This window comes from Caretta caretta, chromosome 24 (genome assembly GCF_965140235.1).
Source record: "Caretta caretta isolate rCarCar2 chromosome 24, rCarCar1.hap1, whole genome shotgun sequence".
In the NCBI taxonomy this organism is placed as follows: Eukaryota; Metazoa; Chordata; order Testudines; family Cheloniidae; genus Caretta; species Caretta caretta.
In genome coordinates this window covers 2,052,127-2,078,428 of record NC_134229.1, presented here as the reverse complement: position 1 = coordinate 2,078,428, position 26,302 = coordinate 2,052,127, and the positions used below count along the sequence as shown (strand labels likewise).

The window sequence follows — 26,302 nt, the reverse complement described above, 5'->3', positions numbered from 1 at the left end:
GTCAAGTAATGACAAAAGAATCTCAGCTTTTAATTTGTTTAAAAAGTAAGCTTCCCGTCTTCACGGCTGCAGAGCACAACTGGAACCTATGGCTCAAGAACCGGAAAATGACTATAAATCACCCAAGATTTTATTACTCGTTCTTAAATCTCGCGATTTATTAAGCCAATCTTGAGATTTTTTTAGAGCCCGACTCATGATTTTTGACCACAGGGGGGTTGGCAGTGCTGGTCACACCTGTGCAGGCAGATCCGCGCCGATTTGCTCTTTGCTTGTAGGCACGAGCTTTTAGTGTCGCTATCACACCAAAATTAAACTTACTAAGCCGTCGAACCTGGAGCTGGGTGAATCATGGGATTTTCGGTTTGTTGACCGACTAATCCAATGTGGCTGGTGGCTTCATTTTTAATTTTATTTTTTCTTATTATTATTATATTTGTTCATAGTTTCATGGAATTTAAGGCCAGATCATCTTAGGGTGACCAAATGTCCCGGTTTTATAGGGACAGTCTCGTATTTTGGGACCTTTTCTTTTATAGGCACCTATTACCCCCCACCCCCCTGTCCTGTTTTTTCACAGTTGCTATCTGGTCACCCTAAGTCTTGCCCTCCTGTATATCACAGACCGTTCTATTTCACCCAGGTACCCACTATTACACCCAAATTTAAGGTGGCTCAACACACCACTGGAGGTTTTTAAGACCAGGTTGGACAAGCCCCTGTCAGGCATGGTCTAGGTTGACTTGGCCCTGCCTCAGTGCAGGGGCTGGATTTGATGACTTTGCAAGGTTCCATCCAGCCCTGCATTGCTATAATTTCAGTCCCCAGGAAACTAAACTGTGGGCCCCACAGGCAGAGAACAGGAGAGACCATGGTTCCTGCAATGCCCAAAACCCCTGCAATGGCAGGGAACCGATTAGGTGAGAAAATGTTGGCTGGGAGGGAGGGCACTACTCCAGATCTTGGAGGTGTTTCTGTCTGGGCGGTTAGTTTACTGTGGACACAGGCAGGCTTTTTGCAAACTTCAGATCCAGGTTTGGATTCCACCCCCTCCTCCCTCTCTCCTCGCCGCCCCACCAGAATTCAGGCACGTTTCATTGGAGCTGAAGAATTCGTCCAGGGAGCAGAGACGTGGTCAGGCATTGACGGGGATGGACTTCTGGAGGCGGGTGATGACAAGAGGCTGCTGACTTCAGCAGCAGCGTTGGGGGCCAGCAGGACGAGGAGACACGGATTAGCTTCAGACCCAAATACGGGAGAACCTCTGAGTTCCGAACACCTCAGGCATGGAGCTTGTTCATCACTCTGAACAAAACCTTCTGGCTGCTCTTTCAAAAGTTTGCAACTGAACATTGACTTAAAACAGCTTTGAAAATTTGCGATGCAGAAGATGCTTTTAAAATGCTGCTTTCTCTTACTTTATTAGTAGCTTACCGTTTAACTCAGCCCTGTCCTGTATTTGCTTTTTTTTTTTTTTCCTTCTGTCTCTGCTGCTGCCTGATTGCGTCCTTCCGGTTCCAACTGAGGTGTGTGGTTGACTGGTCAGTTCGTAACTCTGAGGTTCGTTCTACTGTGAAACCTTTGCAGGGGAGTAAGGCTAAAGCAGGCGCTGCCGGAGCAGAAAATCGGAGCTACACAAGCTGAGCACGTGGTTCGAACACAGACTCTGTCCCTTTATTTACAATTCTTTATAGACTTGGCTCTGGGCTCCCTTTCGTGGGCTGCAAGTATATTGTACCTGCCCCATCCCAGACAGAGCACACAAAGACCTCAGCTCAGCAATGCGTCCATCCCTGAGTCCACACTTCTAGCCCAGTGGATCTGATAAGAAAATGCACAGCGCTGAATTTCAGTGGAATCTAGAGATTAGAGGAGGGGGCGGGGCTGATAGTCAGGACTCCTGGGTTCTACTCCTAGCTCTGGAAGGAAAGTGCAGACTAGGGGTTAGAGAACGGACGGGGAGTTAGGACTCCCTGGTTCTATTCTTGCCTCTTTCATTTGTTGGCTGTGTAATCTTAAGAAAGTCAGTGACCCTGAGTTTACTTCTCTGTAAAGTAGACCTACATCCCAGCAAGCGTGTAGGATTAATTAACCGTTCACAAATTTCTGTGAGCTCATCAGCTGAGGTGTAAAGCAAGAGGAGCTTGTCTGTCACATGGTTTTTCCTGGCTAGCCCGCGTCCTCAATTACGCCAAGTTTGTTTTGCTGATTTCTCAGCTTTGTAATTAAACAGACGAGGAAAGCTGGAAACACTCAGTGCCTGATCCTGCATCACCACTGGTCTTCAGGCCACAGGGTTTAAGTGAGCCTTAAATGAGTCATAAACCCTCTGCCCAGGACTGAATTTCACCCAAATATAATAAAAAATATTATTGCTATGGGCCACATTCTCCCCTGCAGCAAGATATGCCTGGTGCAAGGTGGAGAGGACAGTCAGGAGCCAGTTATCTCCCTTGAATTCTCATGCTGCCCCAGACCCAGCCTTGACATAAATTAGAGCAGTCTAGGGGCTGCTCTAATTAACCACAGCTGGCTATGGTCTCTAAGGGCCAGATTTTTTAAAGTATTTAGGTACCTAGGAGAATTTTCAAAAGCAACAAGGTGCCTAAAACCCATTGAAATCATGGGGTGTAGGTGTTTGGGCAATCGGCACAAGAATTTGCTCTGTTGGTCTGAGTCCAGCTCAGAATTTCAACGGGGGAATTCTCAACTGGCTAGATGCAGCCAGATTGCTTCCCCCGTGCATTGCCCAGCAGACAGAACTGGGGCTGAGAATCCAACCTGCAACATTTAGGAGTCAAAATATATCTCTCTATATACTAAGCACATGAGCAGAGCCGGCTCCCTTGGCCAGCATCCTCGGCTTTCAAGAGCCGCGCGCGTCATTCACCAGGCTGGTGGCGCTCAGTGTTTATAATGCGGCCACTTCTTGAGGGTTTTACGGATGTGCTGCCCAGGAGAAAGGGTGTTGCTGACGTCCCCGTGGGCCATGAGGAGGTAATTAGAAGACAAGTAGCCATTCTCAACGGCGAAGTGGAGCAGGTGCTTCAAAGCTTTCCAGGCCGCAGCGTTGGGAGACCTTCCTGAAAGAGACCAGGAAGGGATTTGGCTCAGAGAACCTGCCCGGCTTCACCTCCTGGGGGCTGACATGGGACAGGCCCCATGAATCAATGTAACTTTTTCGGAGCAGGTGCTCAGGAGAGAGATGGGGAGGATGGACTGTGGAGACCTGAGCGAGGCTGCAGTGCGTCCCCTTGGATTCATAAGGAGTGTAATCACCCAGCCAGCTCTTCCATCCCACCCCCCACAAGCGATTCAGAGGGCTATGCATGGGTCATGGGGAGGAGGTCTGGAACGCAGGACAGGTGCCAGACTAATGGAAAGGACCAAGTAAGCAGACATCCTGGGAGCCTTTAAGAAACTGCCCCCACGCCAGCGATGTCCTGACCCTTTTGGCTTGTGGCTGCACATGAGCTGGGCTTAAGTTCTTTGTGTTTGTACAGCACCTAGCACCATGGGTGGAGGTCACTTCTCATGCGTTAGGCCTGATGCTGTCTCCCAACATGGGGCTGAACTTGACCTATGGCTCGGAAATCTCAGATCAAAAGCTCTACGCCCTGTATCAATTCCTATTGAATTGTAAAATGCCCAGATCAATTGAACAAAATCTCCACAGCCACTGGGAGCATCCAACTTCTGGAGTGACCCTATTTCCAAGTCTCTGAGCCATGGGAAAACGGTAGCCAAGAAAGACGCTTACCTGTAAAGTCGCCTATAAAGGCAATGCCTAGAGAGATATCGTTGAAACCATAAGTGTGAGCACCTTCTGTATGCCAGCCTCTGCCTTCATACACCTTTCCATCCTCACCAATCAGGAAGCTGCAGGGATGGGAAAGGAAATGTTTCTAATCCAAAATTTGCCATCCATACGCGGCTGAGGTTTTCACCTTAAGGCTGCCTAGAGATCCAGACATCTAATTGCCATTCATTTTAACCAGAATTCTACCTTTATACCTCCACCCATCACCCTGCTCTCATTAGTATCCAAAGAGCAAAAACAGCTTTGGAGGATCGCAGCTTAAAGCCACAGCAAAGGCAGATTTGCAGGTTAGGATCTGAAAAGCAGAACTGGGCAAAAGTTTCTGAACAAGTTTCTGAACATTCTATGAAGAGAAACATAATTTTTTTTTGTAACGTCACCAAAATATTTTCATAGAAATGCGTGGGGATTTTCTACCCACCCTAGAGTTGCTTGGAATTTTGTTGTCGATTGATGTATTTTGATATTATTTTAAAATTCTGAAATGTCAATAAAAATACGTTTTTTTGGAAAATTCCCACTAATTTGTTTGTTTGTTTGCATTCACCAGCTCTGCAGGTGAAACATTCATTTTCTTTGCGAGTGTTTTCTGGGGGTGGGGGGTGGATCTTTATTCTTGAGGGTAGATCCAATGCTTTTTTTAAATAACAAAAACACTAAATGAGTTGAATCATTTGTTATAGATTCATGCTGATTAGTTAAAAAAAATACGACCAACATTTCCAAAGTTGGGAGCTCACAGTAGCTTATTTATCTGTCTAAACATGGATTTTGGTGCCTAATTCTAGGGTTCCACATTTGAAAACATTGGCCTACATTATCCAGATTTCTCATGCTTTTTCCTCATCTCTTGACCAGAATCAGCTTGAATGAAAAGCTAAAGCTACTGCATAAAGCTGGTTATGTGCATTAGCTACAAGACTGAGCATGTGCTAATCGGTGCTATCTTAGACCCTGACCCTGCAAAGGTTTGACGTATGTGCATGCCTTCATGCACGTGAGTAACGGCTTGATGCGAGTGCGCATGCCCACATTTCTGCTGGATCAGGCCAAAGAATGTGCTTTTGCCTCTTACTTGTAGGCAATGTTGCACCAGCCCTTGTTGTTCATGTGGTAATGCTGGATATTCGTCATCTGCTGGTTGCATTCCGCACGCGTTTTGCAGCTGCCGCCGGCCGTGTGGAGCACAATGACGTATCCAGGCTGCACTGACTTGAGAGGCGATGAGCAGTTGGCGGGCCGGCCGCCCCACTTGCCTGGGGTGACAATGTGAAGGCAGAAAAACCCTGGAGGGAGAGAGAGAAAGATGAACCAAAGGGATGCAGCCGCCATCAGCCTCTGTGCCGGCAGCGCTCTCTGAACATCTCGGATGTCCCCATGCTCCTTTGCTCCCTCCAATTCCCTGACATAAAACCCCGCTGTAAGTAACTGACATTTCAGTGACTGTCACTTCCAAAGTGTTTAAGACACCCCTACTATCCTTCCTAATTGCTACATTCTGGGCAGCTTCTCCTTTGTATAACTTTGTGCCACGTACCAGGCTGAACAGAGCTGCATTACTATTCCTGCTTTAGGTTAGGAGAAACTGAGAGCAGTGAAGTGACTTGGTCTCGGTCAAACACCGAGAAATTGGTAGAGACAAGAACAGGACCCACTTCTGCTGGCTACAACCCCAACACTCTGCCTGCCCATGCCAAGTAATGGAAAGCATTGTGAGTAAGATAAACCCCAGACTCACCCCACGAGACAGCACACAGAGCACAGAGGAACGCAGCCAGCCTGAACATCCTGTGAGGCCTTCAGTTAAAATCTCCAAGCAAGAAGCATGACAGTGACCTGGAAACAAATCTGCACTTTACACCAGGAGAAAAAAATTTCTAGGGCTTCAAGAAGCAACATTAATGCAGGGAAAGAAACTGACAAACGATGAAGTCCAAAACACAGAGCCACATTGTTGGTGGCATGGCTGGGTGGACATCAGTGAAGTTACACCAGGGATGGATTTTCCCCCTCTTGTGTTTCGCCCCTGATTGTAACCTAGAATTCGGGTGTGCACGGAGAGCCAGCTCAAGGCCCAGGCTTCACTTCCACCCTCAAAACAGGGCTTGAGTGATGCATGGACCATCTGCCAGTGGGAGAATTCCCCCCACCCCCGAGTTCCCAAGCCGATGCAAGTGAGATTATAGCTAGTGATAATAATGCTGATGTTTGTGATTTGCTGTATGGACCAGAGGTACCTATGGGCATCCAAAGACATAAGACATGACAAACATTAATGGCAACAGGACCTAGGTATATTCCTAGGGCTAGAGAAGAAAACAACTCTATCAACCCAACAGCCTTCCTGTGGTTAAACAACCAACCCACATGCCCACCTCCATCAGGGTGGGATTTCCCCCCTCGTGTGTTTCAGTCTGGCTTGGCAGGATGCTGAGAATGCACCAGGACATAGTTTGGAATGCTAGTTATTAATGGTATTATGGTAGCACCCAAAGGCTCCAGCTGTCATCAGGAACCTGCTGTACTAGGAGCTGGTCAAACTCATAGGAAAACCCAGTCCCTGCCCTTGGGCCCTGCTTTATAAAGGTATTTAGGGGTTCTCAGCTCCGCGTTGCGACACCTCCCTGACTTTGGAGCCTCTGCCTCGCTTTCAACAGCCAGTCAAAAACATTAGAAGAACAATTTGGGGAACATTTGCAAAATGTCAACGTTGTTTGTGTTCAGCAGGGTTCGGAGTAGATTCATTTTCTATTTTGGGGGCAACATTTTTCATGGCACTTTGAAGCAAATTGTTACTGAAATGTACCCAAAACCTGGCTTCTGATCAATAAACATTCCTAAAGCAATTCTGACTTGTGAAAATGTTCACAACAAAAGAGAAACTTTCAATAGTCTCGACCGCTTGAAAACAGCTCTAATCACAGCCATAGAAATAAACCCTTGGCAAGGAGCCTGTGCGATCAGCTCTCGTGAATGTGACCAGGAGTTCTGCAAAGTTTAGAGGGCCAGTTTTCGGAGAGGACAGATGCCAGAGCTGATGGCTGTCCTCTCCGATGGGGATCTCGATATGGAATTACACTGTTGAAACAAATGCACAATTTCGTTAGTACCTGTGGAGGGGAAAGGGCGGATTCTCTAATCTGACTTCAAGTTTTCTCTCTCTCTCTCTCTAAGTATCAGGTTGAGCTGCATGTTTGGAATCAGGGCAGCGCCTAACCCCACAAACCCAACTTCCCGATTCTCTGGCTCATCCTCCCAACCCTGCCTTAGTTCATTCCTTCTTGCTGGTGACTCAGGCGCTCCCCACCCACTCTAGGCCCTTATTGGGCCATTGTTACATGGCATGGCAGCACCCTGCTATTTTGTAATGCGTTTATCCTCCCCACCCTGTTGCGAGGGGGGGCCGGGCTCTCAGCTCCATTGCCCAGAAGAGGAAGTGAGGCCCAGAAAGACTAAGTGACTTGCCCCGGGTCAGGCAGGAAATCTGTGCCAGAGCAGGGAGCTGGACTAGGGTCTCCTGAGTCCTAGGCTTCCCCTCTTACCATTGCACCCTCCTTCCTAGCCAGTCAGCACCACACCAGCTCCATAGGGATTGAACTGGTGAGCTCCAGAACTAAAGGCAGGAGCTAAGGTTCCCTAGCTGCTAGGGCTGTAAGAGAGGCCTGTCCTCCATGGATCAGACCTGGAGGGCCGGGCCCTGGAATAAGTGTCAATTTTGAAACAAAAAGTCATTTTGAATCAGCAAAGTGGAAATTTTCATTTTGAAAATGCCAGAACAAAACATCTCAGCAACTTTGACACTTTTCTTTTCAACCCTTTTTCTGGTCAGGAGATCTAGGGAAACCGCCCCTGATTGGAAACAGCTTCTGTGTCGACCAATCGGCATTTTGTCACCCCCAAAAAAGGTTGTTGAAAAATTCTGGCCCAGTTCTACCCCTTGGTTCAAACACCAGGTCCAGTCCTCCAGAGCAGAGTTCTCACCTCGAGACCCGGCCAGCAGTCGGACGCTTACAGGGCGTGAGCCTGTATTCTGGGGCAAAAAGAAAAGGAGTACTTGTGGCACCTTAGAGACTAACCAATTTATTTGGTTAGCTACAGCTCACGAAAGCTCATGCTCAAATAAATTGGTTAGTCTCTAAGGTGCCACAAGTACTCCTTTTCTTTTTGCGAATACAGACTAACACGGCTGTTCCTCTGAAACCTGTATTCTGGGGCGTTTGCAACACCCCAGATAAAATCCTGCATCCCAGAGTAAATAGGCAGCCAGAGGAGTCTGCAGCGGGGAGATGACCCTGACTCCTACGGGCTCAAGTCCCCAGAAAAGTTGGACCTCCCCCATGTTCTTCAACCACTTTCTGACTCTCAGCAAGGTAGACAGAGGACTCAGTAACTGGTGCAAATGTAACCAGCTGTACTTAGGCAGACAGCAGGGAATGAGCCCTTGTGACCTACAGAGTTCAAAGCATGAGTTACTGCAGCTTTGGCGAAAGGGATAGCAACCGCTGGCTCTTACATGAACCGGCCACGAGAGGGGACAGAGCCCTCCCTCTGGCGTGAGTTATTACACGGATATACCACACAAGGTGCAGTCTGAACGGCTCTATCCCTTGTGACAGCAACCCTGAGGCCTGCTTGAGCCAGGACAGAAAGGGTGGGGTGGAAATGCCAAAGCAAAACAAAGAGCAAGGGAACAGCGAAAAAGCTTCTAGTGTTTACCTGGGTCTGGCTCGAACTCCCCGAGTCTTCATTCTGCAGGCACAGAGGGATGTGTCTCTTTTTATTGGCTGTGGACATGAGGGAGAAAAGAGATGTTGAAACAGCACTGGAAGGAAAAAGTCCCTTGGCCAGGAAATGGTGCGTTGTGATTCAAGAGAGGAGGGTGAGAGCCGGGACGTGCACACGGCTGGAAACACCGGCTTTGGCGTGGGCATGGACCATGATGTCATGGAACGGAGCTCAGACAGGGGTTTTCTGGCTGGAACAGAAACAATTAAATGCCATTCAGTGCAAGGAGCTATATTTATCCTTGAAAAAACAGGGGGTATTTGGGAAGGGTTTAATCAGCTTATATGAGAAAAATTCCTCCTTCAAAAAGAGGAAGAAAATGTCTGTTATTTTGCCTGCTTGTTAAAGGCATTAATGAGGGGTGTGACAAAATAGCGGGAGATTCAGTAGGCATCAGGAAACAAAGAAATTATAATGGTCTATGAATCTTCATCGGTCTTTTAGTGCAATGGATCTTTAGAAACACTCCCAGATACAGTCACTTTTACCCAACTGCACTTTCAAAGATTTCAGATGCTTTGGCACAATTCATCCATTTTGGCCAAGATAACGCCACCAAGTGGGGGCTCAGACCTTCATTAATTAAGGTTCCCATCGCTTCCCCCTTCCGGGGAATCCCCATTTTACAGGTTTGCAGGAATACGGTCACAAATCTAGCTCTAGCTCTGAGCTGGGTTGAGACGGGTGGCCCAGACATGGCAGGAGAGGGAGGAAGCTTTAAGCTGCCCCCGATCCCACTCGCTCAGCCCCAGGCCAGTCCCTTGGTACAGAACACAGCAGTCTGAGGGCTGCTCTAAACTGCACTCACTGCCCACTAACGCAGCCAGAGATCACTGAGGTGCAGGGGTGCCCTGGCCACACACCCCTTTCCTCAACACCGGCAGCTAGGAAGGGCTTAACATAGGTGACACCGTGAGAGTTAGCACCCGAGGGTTCCTGGATGCAGGGCAACTCCTCCACTGGCTGGACCTGGCCCTTCCTGCTCAAGAACAGAGAGGGCTCCATTGGGCTAGGGTGACCAGACATCCCGATATGATAGGGACCATCCCAATATTAGGGGGTTTGTCTTACATAGGACCCTATTTCCCCCTCCCCCGTCCCAATTTTTCACGCTTGCTCTCTGGTCACCCTACATTGGGCTCTTGTGTAAGGGAGGCCAAAAGGGCTCAGGAGAAGACCTCTGGGCCCTGATCAAAGGACCTACACAAGAGAGGAGCTTTAATGTTTCCCTTATAAGTCACACTGCGCTGAGCACATCCGGCCCCGTGTCAAAGCTATTGACAGAGGCCCTCTGAGAAGCACCGCCCCGCTGTATCTTACCACCAGGCGGCAGCAGAAACTTACAGAAAGTTGCCTTCTGCTAGGGGCTGCCACCACCCACCCCCGGGTCTGTCCTGTGTCAGTCACCTCCCGTTCATGCTACAGTACTGGGAAATGAGCCTGGACTCTGAGTCAGGGCTGGGGCCTAGCCTGAAACAGCAGCTGTGTTTCCAGTCATGTTTTCCCCACTTGCATTCATGTTCTTTTCAGTGGCAACTGGATAATGCATTAAAAGCAGCACTTCACATAGTAATAATAAAGGCAGAATGGGGAGAAAGAGAGAGGACAGACAGATAGATAGATAGATAGATAGATAGATAGAGGGGGTGTCTGGGGATAGATAGATAGATAGATCAGGGGCCAGCACCTGCACCCAGTGACACTGGTGTCACTCCAGAGTCACTCTGCTTAAGTCAGTGGGGTTATTCTGGATTTACAATGATGTAAATGAGAGTAGAATTTGGCCCTTTGCCTGCACTGGGGATGTAGCAGGCCTGATTTGAACCCGTGTAAGTGAGATGAGACTCAAGCTGTGAAAGGCCATGCTTTGCACCCTTTTCTACCCCATTTCACCCCTTGAAGGGACCGCACAGAACCACATGAGGAGCTTCCGGCCCAGTTCTGCCCAGGGCTGAGCACACTGCGGGACTTGAAGGCACTCAGCACCCTGCAGGATTGGGCCCTCCGTTGCCCTAGGCAGGGTGAGGTGATGGCGGGTCTGACTCTCTGTAGCCCAGCACCTCGTGCAGTCATTTGCACCCATGGAAAGCGGGAGTGAAACCTTATCAGGCAGTGGTAAAGTGGGCCTGGGATCTCTGCGATTTATTGACCTGATCCAAACACCACTGAAGGTTGGGAAAAATCTGAATCCATGTTTGCATCCAAGCTCCGCAGCCCTTGACTGGCAACCAAGGCTTTGACACCCATGCAAGCCAGGGCACCGTTATTAGCCCCATTTTATAGGTGGGGAAACTGAGGCAGGGAGCCATTAAAGCGACTTGCTCAGCAGCAGCACAGAAAACCAGAGCCAGCTGTAGAAACCAGACATTCTGAGGCCCAGATCTGTGACCTTAACCAAAGAACCGCCCTTCCCTCCACAGCTGTGCAGTCCCATAGCATGGAGTGAAGGAGGGGAGCGCCTTCCTGACCCTACCTGGATCTCTGTTCATGCCCTGAAGCATGAGGGCTGGTGACCCATATTTTTTTATTCTAGCAGATGCTGGTCTCATGATTCTGGTGAACATTGGATCCATTTCCGAATGGGGCGAGGCAACATTCCTCGACAGTCCCCTGTGGCAATGAACTTCACAGGATAATTGCGCAGTGTGTAAAAGACTCATCTCCTGGTGTCTATTTTTGTCATCTGCTAATTTCATCAGCTTCTCGCTAAGGGACGTGTGTTGTTCTGTTGCCACTTAGGCCGGGTGGGGCCCTGAGCCCTTTTCTACTCTGCACCGAACGAAGCAAGAACAGTGACAAGACATTACTAGGGCCTGATTCTCAGTTACACCCCCTGTAAGTCACTGCGGCAGGAAAAAGGAGCCTTAAAGTGGCTGGAAGCTCCCTTGTGCAGGGGGCCTCAGCAGCCCACCCTGCTCACTGCCGCTGGTGTGGGGATGGGATCAGGGCTGTGGCCGGAGAGCGCCACACTACGGTTACTCCCTGTTTCCACGGCTCACAGGGGCCTGTGAGAACCAGAGCACAAATTAGAACCACGTTGAGGCTGCTCTAACTGACCCCAGGAGCCAGACAGTGCCTTGGGCTAAAACTAATCCCCCCCGCCCCCAGTGGCTGGAACCAGGTAGCAGATTTGGGTCCCTGGAGCGCTATGCACCTCAGATCGGAAGCCCCGAAGTGGCCAGACCAGTGACGGTGATGGGGTGGAGGCTACATGAAGAGGAGTTTGGGATGGGCTGAAATCTGAATGTTACCTCAGGAGATGGATGCATGCAGCTGGCCGGCCTTTCCCCTGGCACTCGTCAGCCCCTGGGCTCCAGGTGTCCCCGCAGGGCCAGGTGCTCCTCTGACACCTGTGCACCTCCTTTGACTCCCGTGAAGTTTATTCATCTTATGCCATGTCGGACAGTGTCAAAAGCCTGACAGAAATCCACGTCTACAGTTTCCCCCCATCCACTAGGCCCGTCGCCCTGTCAAAGGAGCAAACGTGGGTTGGCGCGGGATGATTTGTTCCTGAGAAATCCACGCTGCCTGCTCCTTGGCACCCTTTGAGCCACGAGAGGCTCACAAGCGGATTGTTTAATACCCTTGTTTAATAATGTTCCTAAGTGCCGGCACAGTCCACGATATGCTTCCCTGGAAGGCTCCTTCTGTTTCTAGCACGGTATTTGCCACTCCCCATTGCAACACTCATGCGTCCCAGAACATGCTCGCTCTCTCGCTCTCTCGCTTCCAGGAGCTTGGATAAGCCAGCCTGATCACTGCAAGGTTGGGCCCTCTGGGCATGTGTGTTTTGATGGATTCTTAAGGCCAGGGGGGAAATCATAGAATCACAGGGCTAGAAGGGACCACAAGGGTCATCGAGTCTAAACCCCTACCAGCAGAGCTCCAGAGACATCCGTGGGGCTACATCTATTTATACCAGCTGAGGATCAGGCCCCCTCGATTCCCAGCCCGGAGGAACTATCCGTTCCAACCTCCTGCAGAAGAGAAGCCACAGAACTGACCCAGGGATTCTGACATGGAGCTTGATCATTTGTAGTTGAACGAGAGGGTGCATGTAAATCTAATGGTGTGTGCATCCTCTGGGGAGGGCCCCAATATGACCCTGATGCCCCTCCCCCATTCTCCCTTGTCCTCCCCCCCGACACACACATACCCCTACCTACCTTATCTGGTGCGTGGTCTTCCCCCACCCTCCAGTACTGAGGTATCTTCTTCCAGGGGCCAACCAAGCATCGGAGATGACCCCATGGCCACCATCCAAAAGGGGGATTCTAGGGAGGAGGTGAAGGTAACAGGCCGGTATGCTATGCATCTCTGCTCCTGCTCAAAGAATTAACCCCCCCGGGCCTGCTGAAGTGAAGCAGAGCTGTAAGGGAGGGCACATGGCTGGGGTAGGGAAGGGAAAGGTTCCAAAGCACGGAGCATTTTGTTGCTTCTCTGACCTAATCTGTAGAGGCCTGACTTTTCGGAGGCGCTCAGCACCCGGCAGTCGGAGCAGTGGGTGCCCAGCACCTATGAAATCCAGGCCCAAAGCTTTAGAGGCGCTCCCTACAAGCGGTCTAGCCTGGAGGAGTTCTGGGTCCCCACCACCCTGAGGAGTAATCGTCCGCCTTTGCAGACTGGTGCGGGTCGGCATCACGTGACCTCTACCCCGCCATACACGGTCACACGGACTGGTAGCTCCATTGCCTTGTTGTTTTCAAGGTGCAAAGTCGACTGTGCGCCGTTACAGAATTGTCGCCATGTGCGGCTGGGAGGGACCTCGAGAGGTTTGCTAGTCTGGCCCTCAGCACTGAGGCAGGGCCAAGTAAACTTACACCAGCCCTGACAGGGGATTGTCCAACCCATCCTGAAAAACCTCCAGTGATGGGCATTCGGCCCCTTGGTCACGTATTCCAGCACTTAGCTATCCTTACGCTAGTGTGAGTGGATTTTGCTGCGCATCAACCCTGCGCTTCAGACTTGACGACATAAAGGCACTGGCATGCCAGCCAAAGCCCATGCTAAAGGCGGGGGGTGGTCTTGTGGGTAAGGTGTTGGCCTGGGACTATGGACACCGGGTTCTATTCCCAGACCTGCCACAGCAAATCACTCAATCTCGCTGTGCCTCAGTTTCCTGTGAAATGGAGCTAATGCTTCCCAGCCCCCTGGGGAGGTTGTGAGGCTAGGTTCATTAAGGACTGTGAGGGCGCAGCTAGTCTGAGGCAAGTGGAGCTCCATAAGCAATTAAACGAAGCTTAAGCCTGCAGTCCTGGAAAGATTCACCTTTACACAACCCACGTCTAATTCGGGAAGCAGTTATTTCAAACCAGTCATGCAGCGTTCCTCACCCTTCTAGATTCGGCAGGCCCCTCCTTGCCCCTCCTGGGTCCTGGGCCCCACCGAGGAATGCTGCGCCACCAGAACGTGGATGCTAGGGTTTTAATGAGACCTCTTGTTTGGACAGCCCCCAGGGGAACAGTGCAGGAGACATAATCCCTGTACACACTGCCCAGTGCCCCAGCAGCGCTGGGAACTCCCCTCTGACCCAGCCCGGGAGATAACGGGCTCAAACGGGCTGCAAACCTCAGAGCGAGTTACACTGAGCAAAGGGTGCAGGACCGAGCCCCTCCCATGGCATCTCCCCCCCCCCCCCCCCTTGGCACAGCTCCTCTGCCCTCCCACCCCTGCAGACACAAATGCTGCCCACTCCCAACCTCCCCAAATGAGGCGGGGCGGAAAGACTGTCCAGCCCAGGAGGTGAATGCCCTTGGTGCCCAGCTGGCCTTGAACTGCACTGGGGTCAGTCTATCCCCACCTTGCCTTTCCTGGGTTGGGAGCGGGATCTGGAGAACCGCTGATCTAGCCCCAGGAGCAGCTCTGATTCAGCGGGGCCCCGCCTGCCTGTGATGGGTCAAGAGGCGGCGTGATTGTCTCTTTCCTCAGCATGTCGGTCTAACAGCTCGGGACGACGCAACGCAGCTCCATCGCCGGGCATCCCCTAGGGATGCAACGGTCTAGTTCCATCAGCAAACGTCCGATTGCATCAGCCTCCAGAAACTTCTCCTTTCTGGTTGCTCCCCAGTCCACACCGTGGGGGAAGAGCCTTGTCGGGCCAGGGCAGGAGAAGGCGCTGGATGCCCCAACTGCAGGGCCTCGGTGGTGTATAGGCCTCACGCTGTCCTCTCTGCCCTGCGTGAGGGGGCAGAAATGCCTCACGCCAGGCCCAGGATTTGCCAAAGGGTTCATCACCATGGAGGCTGAGCTCTTTGGAAACCCTGACCCCCCAGTGGGCTTCTCTTCGCAGTGTTCACTTGAGTGTTGCCCCTCACCTGACTCCCATCCACACCCCAACATGGCTTCACTCCAGCGCCTTGAACCTGAGCTGGCCGACCCGGCAGGGGGAGCAGGCTGCAGCTAACCCCACTGCAAAGCCAGAGCCGACGATGCTCAGAGACATGATAGGAAACCTCTTCCCCCCCGCATCAATCCAAAGCAGGGAAGCCACCTGGCCATCCCCCAGGTGCTATGGAACTGCCCACTTGAGCTGATGTGTCAAAGACCAGGACATGCTGCTTGGCTGGCAGCAGGTGGATCTTCTTAAGAGCCATGCAGCAGGGCAGGATAAAAACTCAGCTCTGTTTGCTTCCTAAACAGGGGAGTGGCTTTGCTTTACCAGGGCTTTGCTGAGAGCGGCTTTTCCCATCCCATCCCTGCAGGGTATGCAACTGGGCTTGTGGTATTTAAGGTTTTGACTGGGATTAATAAAAGCCAGGCAATTCACATTACTGAGAAGGGTATTTAGGTAGCTCTTCTCTGAAGCAGGCTAAGCCATTGCACTGCCAGGAGCTGGAAAGCAGCTGTTATCTCATTAACCACTGAGCTCCAGTGGCTTTTTCTCTTTTGCTGCAAAGCAGAGATTCTTAGGGGAGCCTAGTTCAGGTTTGATTATTCCCAGAATAAAAGATCAAAGAAGGTTGGTTTTTTACTCTCTAGACCTGCAGAAGAAAAGAGCACTGGACAGCCACAAGCACAAACAGCTAGCAGATGAAAGGGTGACAGTGATTTCCAAGCATGAGAGTCGGGCACCACCTAAACTCAGGAGTGAAGCTAACCCCAAGCTCACGGAGAGCAGCACACACGTCTGTGCCTGCAGCCAGTGCTGCAGCCGGCTGTGGTTAGGTGGAGATAGCATTTACTCCAGGCTGACGGATGGAGGTGGTGATATTTTGCCCTGTTGGCATTCTTTGTGGTATGCTTGATTTGGGGTAATCTCTCCTACTCAAGGTGAAGCTAGGTCCATCGTATACAACCTAAACATAATCACGATATAGGCTGCTCATAGCAAATTCTTTCTACCAGGGCTGGGATTTTCCACATTAAAAGAAAAGGCACAAACTTTCCACCCAGCCAACCTTTCAGGTTAGATTAAGGGCACAAGGAAGCGATAAAGAGCAAAGGTAACATCTCCATGCAAGAGCATGAAATGGGTGGGTCTGCAGGAGGCTGCGCTGAACTGAACCCCAGGTGCTGTCTGTCTCTGCGGAGCCCTCTGAGATTTAAAGGCGCAGGCCCTAGGAAATAAAAGCACATCACGTTACGTAGCTAAACATACACATTGCATGGTAAGCACGGCCAGAGCTCACATTCAGAGTTCGGGCCTGAATGAGAAGTCTGCAGCATTCTGGCTATTGCCAAAGAAATGGACATGCCATGGGTCCCGTTAGCCACAGGATTCCTGCCTCTAGTGAAGGAGTACTTGTGGCACCTTAGAGACTAACCAATTTATTTGAGCATGAGCTTTCGTGAGCTACAGCTCACTTCATCGGATGCATGCCGTGGAAACTGCAGCAGACTTTATTTATACACAGAGAATATGAAAAAATACCTCCTCCCACCCCACTGTCCTGCTGGTAATAGCTTATCTAAAGTGATCATCAGGTGGGCCATTTCCAGCACAAATCCAGTTTCATATTTGGTATGTTTCATATTCTCTGTGTATAAATAAAGTCTGCTGCAGTTTCCACGGTATGCATCCGATGAAGTGAGCTGTAGCTCACGAAAGCTCATGCTCACATAAATTGGTTAGTCTCTAAGGTGCCACAAGTACTCCTTTTCTTTTTGCGAATACAGACTAACACGGCTGTTACTCTGAAACCTGCCTCTAGTGAGGGTTTTATCTTGCACTTCAGTCTTCTGCTGCCCCAAAGCACCGTCAATGACATTGCTGTGGAGGGGGAACAGAGATGTGGAGAATTTGTCCTTGTTCCTGTCCCTTTCATCTTGGTGCCCTTAAAACTACCGACGTACCGACAGAATTACGCCGCAGGAGGGCAATGCATTTTGTCAAAACTTTTTTTCCTGACCATGCGTGGCTGCCATGCAGGGGTGTTTTGAGGGTGTGCAATACGAGTGCAACTCTTCTTAGAACAGGAATTAAATCGTGGGAGCCCTTCTCGAGTTCTCTGAACTAGTGACTTGTCGGCGGAGACAGGCGAGGGAAATGAGGGTTGAAACAAGCAAGGCCACATCCTCAGCTACTGCAAACCACGAAATTCCACTGAAGTCAATGGGCCCCCATCCATGTGCATCAGCTGAGAACCTGGCCCAGAGCCTGGATTACTGCCCTATGCTGCAGCAAGAGGTCTGCTCCCACTCGATGGCATGTGGGGATGAGGGTGACTTTACAGCCTGGTTTCTGCAGGGACACCTAACTCACAGGCAAGTGACCTGACCAGAGTTTGGCTCTTCGGGTGCAGAGAGCCAGTTTCAAGACTCATGCACCTCACCGGTACTTAAGTGGTGCACATGTTATCTGCACAGGGGGCATTGCACAGTTTGGAAGTTTCACAGGAACCTGTGGGATTTAGGTGTCCAAACCCCATTAATTCTGTTAGGCTCCTTTGAAAATCCCAGTCAGAATGACATAGACCCCCTATTCTGCAAAGACTTAATTTATGCAGCTGCTTAACTCAAAGCAGGTGAGTAGATCTATTGAGTTCAGTGGGCCTGCACCTGTGTCTAAACCTTTGCAGGATCTCAGTCTCTGCCTTGCAGGTGAGCTGCTGAGTTTATATCATATGCTATTAATTAAATTAACTCCTCTGAGCTTATTTTTATTCTGAAATCATGCAGACACTCAAAGCAGGGTCCTGAGTGGGGTAAAGCCATTCAAATCTTTCTAAAGCGAAATAAAGAGCTGGCCTTATTGTTCTTCAGATGCGGTTTAGAAAAGCAATGGAAGCTGAGAACAAAAGCCCCAGAATGTTACAGGATTCTTTCAAATCCCGACCATGCTGGAATTTGCCTCAAAGGCTGCAAGCAATCACATCCAGCTCTCGGTAAGGATAATCACATCCAGCCTACCTCGAATGTCAAAACCCACTCTGCAGAAAGCTGGAGCCAACCTGTTTCACAAGAGTGAGGTTAGCGAGTGGCCGTTTTATGGCAATCTGAGACTTTGCTTCAGAGTTGTTGCTTCTGCTACATTTCTGGCAAGTTTCTTAACAGGAATTGTCAGAAAGCTGGTCAGTTGCAGCATCTCGCTCAGCCTTGGGAAATTGTAACTGCTCTGAGCTTTTTAAATGCCAAAGATTTGCATGGTCGTGGCCAGAATATATTTCTAAAGGGGAGAGCTAACCGAGAGAGGTCCTTTCATGGATCCATAGCTACACCTGTAGCACCTAGGCATTTCCAGCCAGGTATTTTAAAAACCAGCAAGTGATTTGGGATGCCTATTCTCTAGGACCTGATTTTTAGGGGGCTGAGCACCTGTAGCTCCCGCTGACTTCAGTTAGAACTGGAGGAACGCAGTCCCAGGCCTAATGTCTCGCTTTGGGATCCGAAAACTGGATGCACCCAAAATCAGCATCTAGAAAATGCCGGACCACTGGGTCCATCTAGCCCAATATCCTGTCTTTGTCAGTGGCCAGCACCAGTTGCTTCAGGGAAAGGTGCAAGAAATGTTGCAGTAATGGGTTAACCTACCCCTAGGGAAGTTTTCTTCCTGACCCCATTATTTAGAAGTTGGTTTATGCTCTGAAGCATGAGGGTGTGTTTCCCTTTCAATGCTCTTGCTTACTTTTTATCCCTTACTGTTATAACACTGAATATTCTCATTATCCAGATAACAGTCCAATCCTTTTTGGAATTCCCCCAACAGTGACCACTGTGATAAGGGAATTTTCCACCCTTTGGAGGGCTGTGAGTGCTATATCCATGGAATGCACACATTGTGGTACAGACTAATATGTGTGTATTTGAATGGGGAGTTTTGCTTAATACCAGATGATGGGACATGGATCAATGAAACCTAAAGACCTTTACCTCTAATAGGCAACTCACTTTAACAGCGTGCCTGTGATTTCTCCTTCTGTTTTCATCTTGTTTTAAAGACTAGCCTCTACTAAGGGAACAATATTTTTGTTAGTTCCACAGGTGAATGCTTAAGACAACTGCAACATTCTTCTATCCCCGGGCTGCACTGTAAAGAGTATGGGCCAGATCCTCAGCCAGTGTAAATCAGTGCTGCTACACAGATGTCAGTAGAGTTAGGATGAAGGACTATGTCGATATACATAAGTTCTTTGGGGAAGGGAGAATGTTTCTGTATCTATTTGTGAAATTCTCAATGAGGCCTGGATCTTGATTTGGTACTTCCAGAATGGTTCATTGTCAAATGAGGAGGACATATCAAGGGAGGCCCCTTGTCAATATCCTCATTAATGACTTGGATGATGGTGTGGAGAGTATACTTATAAATCTGTAGATGACATGAAGCTGGGAGGCGTTGCAAGCACTTTGGGGGACAGGGTTAGAATTCAAAACAATCCTGCTAAATTGGAGAATTGGTCTGACGTGAATAAAAATAAGTGTGAAATACTTCACTTAGGAAGGAAAAATCAAATGCACCGATTCCAAATGGGGGAGAACCGTCTAGGCAGCAGTACTGCAGAAAAGGATCTGGGGGATTATGGTGAATCGCAAACTGGATATGAGTCAACAGTACGGTGCTATTGCAAAAAAGACAAATGCCACGCTGGGCTGTGTTAACAAGAGTGTCATAAGACCCAGGAGCTAATTGTTGTGCTGTGTCTAGTCTGGGGCACCACAGTTGAAGAAAGACATGAACAAACTGGAAAGTCCAGACGTGAGCAACGAAACTGTGTCAGAGGTCTAGAAAACATGACCTATGAGGAAAGGCCAAAAGAGGGGGCACGCCTAGACTAGAGAAGAGGAGCCTGAGGTGGTCATGATAACACTCTTCCAGTATATAAACGGTTGTTTTCAAGAGGCCAGTGAGGGTAGGACAAGAAGAAATCAGCTTAATTTTCAGCAAGAGTAATGCAGATTAGATGTTAGGAAAAACTTTTCAACAGTGAGGTTAGCTAAGCACCGGAACAGGGAACCTCGGGAGGTCGTGAAATCCCCATCCCTGGAAGTTTTTAAGAACAAGTTAGCTAAACACCTGTCAGGCATGGTCTAGGGTATATTTAATCCTGCCTCGGCATGGGAGGATGGACTAGGTGACCTCTTGAGGTCCCTTCCAGCGCTACATTTCTATGGTTTGATGATTCAATAATGCAAATAACAATCATAGTAATTAATAGTCTTTAATCCTAATAAAGACAGCAGGACTTGCCACTATGGAGTTATGTGTTCCCACAAAACTTTTTTCACCTGTTTCTTTTTTTAATAGTTTCCCTTTAGCGTTTTATTACATTAAAATGAAGAACATCAGAATGGCCAGACTGGGTCAGATCAATTGTCCAGCTGGCCCAGTATCCAGTCTGCTGTCAGTGGCTAGTTCCAGATGCTTCAGAAGGAATGAACAGAACAGGGCAATTTTGATTGATCCGTCCCTTGTTGTCAAGTTCCAGCTTCTGACACTCAGAGGTTTAGGGACACCCGGTGCTTAGGGTTGCGTCCCTGACCATCTTGGCTAATAACCGTTGATGGATCTATCTTCCATGAACTTATCTACTTCTCTTTTGAACCTTGTTATACTTTTTGGCCTTTACAACATCCACTGGCAATGAGTTCCACAGGTTGACAGGTCCATAGTAATGATCTCAAGTTACAGTGGGGGAGATTTAGGTTGGATATTAGGAAAAACTTTTTCACTAGGAAGGTGGTGAAGCACTGGAATGGGTTACCTAGGGAGCTGGTGGAATCTCCTTCCTTAGAGGTTTTTAAGGTCAGGCTTGACAAAGCCCTGGCTGGGATAATTTAGTTGGGGATTGGTCCTGCTTTGAGGAGGGGGTTGGACTAGTTGCTTCCTGAGGTCCCTTCCAACCCTGATATTCTGTGATTCTATGATTGACTGTGGGTTGTGTGAAGAAATGCTTCTTTTTGTTTACTTTAAACCTGCTGCCTATTAATTTCATTGGGTGACCCCTAATTTGTGAAGGGGTGAATAACACTTCCTTACTCATGTTCTCCACCCCAGTCATGATATCATAATCCTCTCTCATATCCCCCCTTAGGCATCTCTTTTCTAAGGTGAACAGTCCCAGTCTTTCTCACCTCCCTTCGTATGGAAGCTGTTCCGTACCCCTGGTCATTTTTGTTGCCCTTCTCTGTACCTTTTCCAATTCTAACATAGCTTTTTTGAGAGGGGGCGACCAGAACTGCAGGCAGTATTCAAGGTCTGGGCGTCCCATGGATTCAGATAGTGGCATTATGATATTTTCTGTTTTATTATTTATCCCTTTCCTATTGGTTCCTAACATTCTGTTCACTTTTGGGACTGGAGGCAGTTCTTGGATGGAAGGCACTGGGCTGAGGGTCAGGAGATCTGAGTTCAATCCTAGCTCCACTGCAGACGCCAAGTGGGACCTCAGGCAAGTCAATTGACCTCTCTGTGCCTCAGTTCCCCATCAGGACAAAGGAGATAATAGTCCGTCCTTTGTCTGTCTTGTGTTATTAGAGTGTGAGTTCTCTGGGGCAGGGACTGTCTCGTACTACAGGTCGATAGAGTGAGTGCCCAGCAGCATGAATTGTAGCTAGAGCGTTTAGGGCCAGATCCAGAAAGGTATTTAGGCTCCTGATTTCTGAGCCTTAGGCGCCAGCATAATAAACAGTAATCATGTAATTAAAGCACTTGTCTAATGAATTTGTGTGCCGCTACCAAGGGAAGCGTGGGCAGCCCCGTATGTCAGCAGCGTTGCTCTCCAGGCAGATGAAATGGCTGTTGATCAATCGCATATTCAGAGCAAACCAGGCGCTGATTTGAGCTGGGGATGTCACTGTTTGTTAGTGACATGGCTGGGGAGTCGCCGTTCCTTAGGCAGCACCAGTGTGGCTGAGAGGAGAATGAGTCCTGAGTTTCTGGGGCTGTTGCTGGTATTACGAAGCAGCTGCTGGAGCCTAATGCTCTGTGTGAATGCAACGGCCTCCAGCATGGGGTGTTTGGGGAAGCCTGTGTGAAATTCACTCCTACGCAGAGAGCAAACACGAGGGCTGTGCACCCTCTTACCCCTCGGGGTGAATTTCACTCACAGTGAATTATAAAGAGGCCTCCGAGCCTTTTCCATCTCCAGTTCCCCTTCTGTCTCCATGGACAATAGCCAGGAATCACTCCGCCTACCCCTGCAGTGCAGCCACCCCCGAGGTCAAACGCACCCGCTGCTCACCGCCGCAGAAATCTTACCCGCAGGATTAGGACAGGAAGCAAAGGCGAATAATGTACCCCAGCAAAAGTGCAGGGGTCTTTTTAGACAGGCAGTAACTACACACTGGCCACTGACTATGACACTTGGGCTTTCTGGGATATGTTGCTATGGAGTCAATTAAACCTGTGTAACACGTATTGCCAGTAGCCACAATGTAATTTTGGTCTGCCGTGGGACCAGAGGAATGGGCAAGCACTCCACATCCAGGCAACAGAGGGAGACCCCAGAGCTGCCCTTTCTGTTTGCTGCCGTCCGTAGGGCGAGCGTGTCCCAAGAAATCCACACTGAGTATAAACCTTAACCATCTTGACCACTTCCCCCCAGACAAAGGGCTACTGCACAGACTCGGTATGGTGGGGAGAGGGACTGCTGGCAGAGTGGAGTGGATTCCCAGCCATTCAGCAGGGATTAAGACCTAAATAGCTAAGGTTTGCCCAGGGAGATTCCTTTTCATGGGTGCAAGTTTTCCCCATTATTACACCTTAGCCTGGAGATATTTTGCTTATTACATTTCTCATTGTGGGTATACTCTGTGTGGATCCTCGCCCCTTGAAGTCAATGGAGTTCAGTGGGGCCAGAATTTCACTGTATGCCATTAGATTCTTGGTTTGGATACATTACACACCTTGTCCATTCTTATACCTTGCAATGGACATGTGCGATGGTTTCCACGTGTTATTCCCCATCATGGACATGCTGTGTATGTTTTGCCCACGATATTCCTTTTCATAGATGTACATAGGACAGATCCTCAGCTGAAATCAATGAAGCTAGGACATTTTACAGCAGCTGGGATCTGCCCTTATATGTTTTGCCCATTATATTCCTTTGCATAGACACACATTTTGTCCATTGCTACACCTTGTCATGGATATATTATATGTTTTGATTATTATATATTTTGCCATCGATACAGGAGATGTTCTGCCCATGGACCCCTGGTGGTGGATATCTGAGTGACCACCTTGTATGAGATGTAGGATGAAAATGGGATCCATCTGAATATGTTTCATTATCTTACGTCTTTTGTTGAAATGCACCTCTTTCTTCACGCACTCTGTCTTCTACAGACAGATAGATGCACCCCCCCACCCCCGCCCCCAAATGTCTCTCGGTTTCCTCTGCTTCCGGGATTTTGAAAGCAGAAACTCCCTCCCCCACCCCAGAAAGCACAAGACCCAACATGCTGGACCAGAGTATTTTAGAAAAACAGAATAACTCTGAGAGCCCTGCCAGGGGGCACCAGCTGGCACATGGTGCCAGCCTCCCAGGCAAACACAAATCAAAGGCAAACAAACTCTGAGAACTTTACAGCAAATCTTTATTGTCTCATGGCCGGATCGTCAGACCCCACCCAGGGGGAGTCTCAGCCGCGCTCAGCTCCTGTCTCGATGGCCCCGGCCTCAGGCTTCAGCAGCCTGAGCTTAGTGCTGATGCTGCTGCTGGCCCCCCTCTTCCTGGTGGATGTGCTCATGGGTGGCGATGGTCACCCGGGTGATCAGGATCATGAACTCCCCAAAGCTGAGCTGCTGGTCTTTGTTTTTGTCCAGTTCCTTGAACAGGCTGTCGATGGCCGAATGGTCCTTCTGTGTCTGCAGGGAAATGGGGGAGGAGGGAAGTGGTGTTAATTGCCGCTGGCTCCTCGCCGCACGAGGCCCGAGGATGAGGCAGGAAGCTCTCCACCCGACAGCCCCACCAGCACCCGCCTGCACTTGCCTCAGAGACCGGGGCATGAATGAGAGGGACCGCTGGGCTAAGCCAGGCTGGCCATGTGCCTGTTCTGAGGGCCAGACTTCCTTCGGTGACCATGCAGCCCGGTTACTAGGTTACAGGAGTGGGAGCCTATTTCTGCCTGCTCTGCCCTTCGGTTGCCCACCGCGGATAATGCTCCCTACCCCTTAGGTAAAGTACACTGCGGTCTACAGCTTCAAACCATGGCAGCAGAGCTTGGCGTTTGTATTCAGCATTCAGGTTTGTAGCGCCCACTTTTCATCTCCCACCCCACCAGCTAACTGGGTCCTTAAACACTGAGTGCCTCTTGCCCTTCCCCTGATGGGCTCACTCCTGATTACAGACTAGAATGGCCCTGCTTTGTTCTCAGGGGAGAAAAATCAAATAATAGCCTCACTCTTATTATTTTTAGATTTTGGAGTGCTTTACAAAGGAGGCCAGTGTCATTTTCCTCGGGGGAAACTGAGGCACAGAGCAAGCAGGGAGTTGCCCAAGGTCACCAGCAGAGCTAGGAGGCGAACCGAGGTCACCTGAACCCTGTCCAGTGCCCTGCCCACTAGGCTATATTGCAGAAAGGGAGGAAATGCCAGCTGGCCAAGGGTCATGGGCCAGGAGGGCTGCTCCAACATAGAGCACGTGATCAGTGTGATCATCCTGAACAGGACTTTCGAGATCGGTGTGTAGAAAAGGAGTTTGGAATACACTGCGGGAGGGGAAGGAGACAGCAGAAGTAAACACAGTACAGAGCACAAGAGTGATTATCTACTGCCAGGCTGGCATCAAATGTTTACTGGCGCACTATAGTTCCCAAAAAGCCCTTCCAAGATGTTCAGATACCGCAGTGAGGAGGGCTTTACAAGCCGAGAGAGACTCTCTGCAGCAAAACTGCACCCATTTTCCTGTTGTGAGACAGCTGCTGTTAAAACATAAACCAGAGCAAAACACTCTGCTTCTGACGTTCCTAAATTCAACAGCTTTAGACCCTGTGGCACATGTCCCGGATCTCGCCAGATTCCTTTGCAAAACTGCAGTCAATGAATGAAAGTAAAACACCTGGAATTTGGGGTGAATAGAGAGAGGAGGTGAAAGGATCTGAGCCCCATTCCATTTCTACAGACCAAGAAGTGCTGGAAAATTGTCCCCACCCTGATCTAGTTAAATTCAGTCTCTGGGCACACTCAGCTTTGCAGAACCTGGGCCAGATCCTCAGTGGAAGATCTGGCCCATGCAGAGTACAAGTTAAGCCGCACTGACTTCACTCACCTTCAGGAAGTTCACAAGATGCCTGTCAATCAGCTGCTTCAGCTCTTTCTTGGCCAGGGTGTCCCAGTGCCCGATGCGTACCGAATATTGGTGGAAAATGTTGATGATTGTCTCAATTGCTTTTTCCAGCTCAGAAAATTCCTCCTTGATCAGCGTCTGGCTAACCTGAAAGGGAAACGATTGGGCTGAATTTTAGAGAAGCCCAACTGGAAGAAACCTTAATGGACCTGATTTTCAGGCAGTGCTTGAGCAGCTGCCCTGCTCTTAAAATGCCTCCCGCTGGGCGGTCAAAAACTGAGGCTCCCGAAATAGCTCGTTGCCAAGATGCATCCAAAATTAGATGCATGCAAACTCAACTGGCAAGACAGCGTTCCCAGTGAGCCAGGCCTTCATCAACAGGACATGGAGCAGCCAAGCGAGGTCTGAAAGTGCTTCCAGATATTGCACCGGTTAGCTGCATTTAGGAGTCATACTCACAGATAAGGCAGGAAGAAATGGGCTGCTAAGACTCAGCCTATACGTAGGAAAAGTCCTCGTCATTCCCCTTAAGCTGCACACTTCCAAAGAGAACATTAACGTGAGACAGGAAATTCAGGGAACCTGTTACACTTGGACTCACCTGGCTCATTTTGTGCAAGGGAAGAGCAAGAAAGAACCAAGAGCAAGAAAGAAGGTGGAATGAGGAGGGGCAGGAGGGCGTCCCCTTTTATAGTCTGTCCAGCACTCTGCTCCATCCCCCGCTTGCGAAATCCTTCTATCTCACCTGATTTCAGTACAGCGCCGTTACACACCCAGGCGTTGCCTAAGGGTTTCATGCAGTTCCTTAAATGGAATTCCTGTGGCTTTTCCTGCAACTTCAGATGCTTTGGGCTTGGCACACTGGGCAGTGTTGTTGTTCAGAGAATCCAGAGCTGTGTCCCCCACCCTTTCTGCCGCCACCACTTCCTGCTTGTGACTAAATGTCGCAACAATTGATGCGGCCTGTGTTCTCTCTCTTTCAGAAGGCATCAAAGAGCACACTTAGATGGCTGAGGGGGCTGTGGGATGG

The 26,302-nt window shown here is 49.5% G+C and overlaps 2 protein-coding genes across 2 annotated transcripts; both read right to left on the bottom strand.

Annotated features, from left to right (window-relative positions):
• Positions 1-1,649: 1,649 nt before the first annotated feature.
• On the bottom strand, positions 1,650-8,699 carry LOC125626051 (peptidoglycan recognition protein 3-like). Its single transcript, XM_048828734.2, has 5 exons — positions 8,537-8,699; positions 5,559-5,656; positions 4,896-5,106; positions 3,761-3,879; positions 1,650-3,083 (listed from the first exon to the last, which is right to left on the bottom strand). The coding sequence occupies exons 2-5, from the start codon at positions 5,605-5,607 to the stop codon at positions 2,905-2,907; spliced, it is 558 nt and encodes a 185-aa protein (XP_048684691.1). The 5' UTR covers positions 5,608-5,656; positions 8,537-8,699; the 3' UTR covers positions 1,650-2,904.
• Positions 8,700-23,564: 14,865 nt separating this feature from the next.
• On the bottom strand, positions 23,565-25,976 carry S100A12 (S100 calcium binding protein A12). Its single transcript, XM_048828726.2, has 3 exons — positions 25,874-25,976; positions 25,255-25,419; positions 23,565-23,852 (listed from the first exon to the last, which is right to left on the bottom strand). The coding sequence occupies exons 1-3, from the start codon at positions 25,880-25,882 to the stop codon at positions 23,685-23,687; spliced, it is 342 nt and encodes a 113-aa protein (XP_048684683.1). The 5' UTR covers positions 25,883-25,976; the 3' UTR covers positions 23,565-23,684.
• Between the last annotated feature and the right edge of the window lie 326 nt (positions 25,977-26,302).

Excerpts from the sequence above, each read along its gene's own strand:
- LOC125626051 (XM_048828734.2), bottom strand. The coding sequence starts at position 5,607 with ATGTTCAGGCTGGCTGCGTTCCTCTGTGCTCTGTGTGCTGTCTCGTGG. Across the intron at positions 5,107-5,558 it reads TCTGTGTGCTGTCTCGTGGG|GGTTTTTCTGCCTTCACATT; the intron begins GTGAGTCTGGGG and ends CTCTCCCTCCAG. Across the intron at positions 3,880-4,895 it reads TGGTGCAACATTGCCTACAA|CTTCCTGATTGGTGAGGATG; the intron begins GTAAGAGGCAAA and ends CCATCCCTGCAG.
- S100A12 (XM_048828726.2), bottom strand. Across the intron at positions 23,853-25,254 it reads ATCTTGTGAACTTCCTGAAG|ACACAGAAGGACCATTCGGC; the intron begins GTGAGTGAAGTC and ends ATTTCCCTGCAG.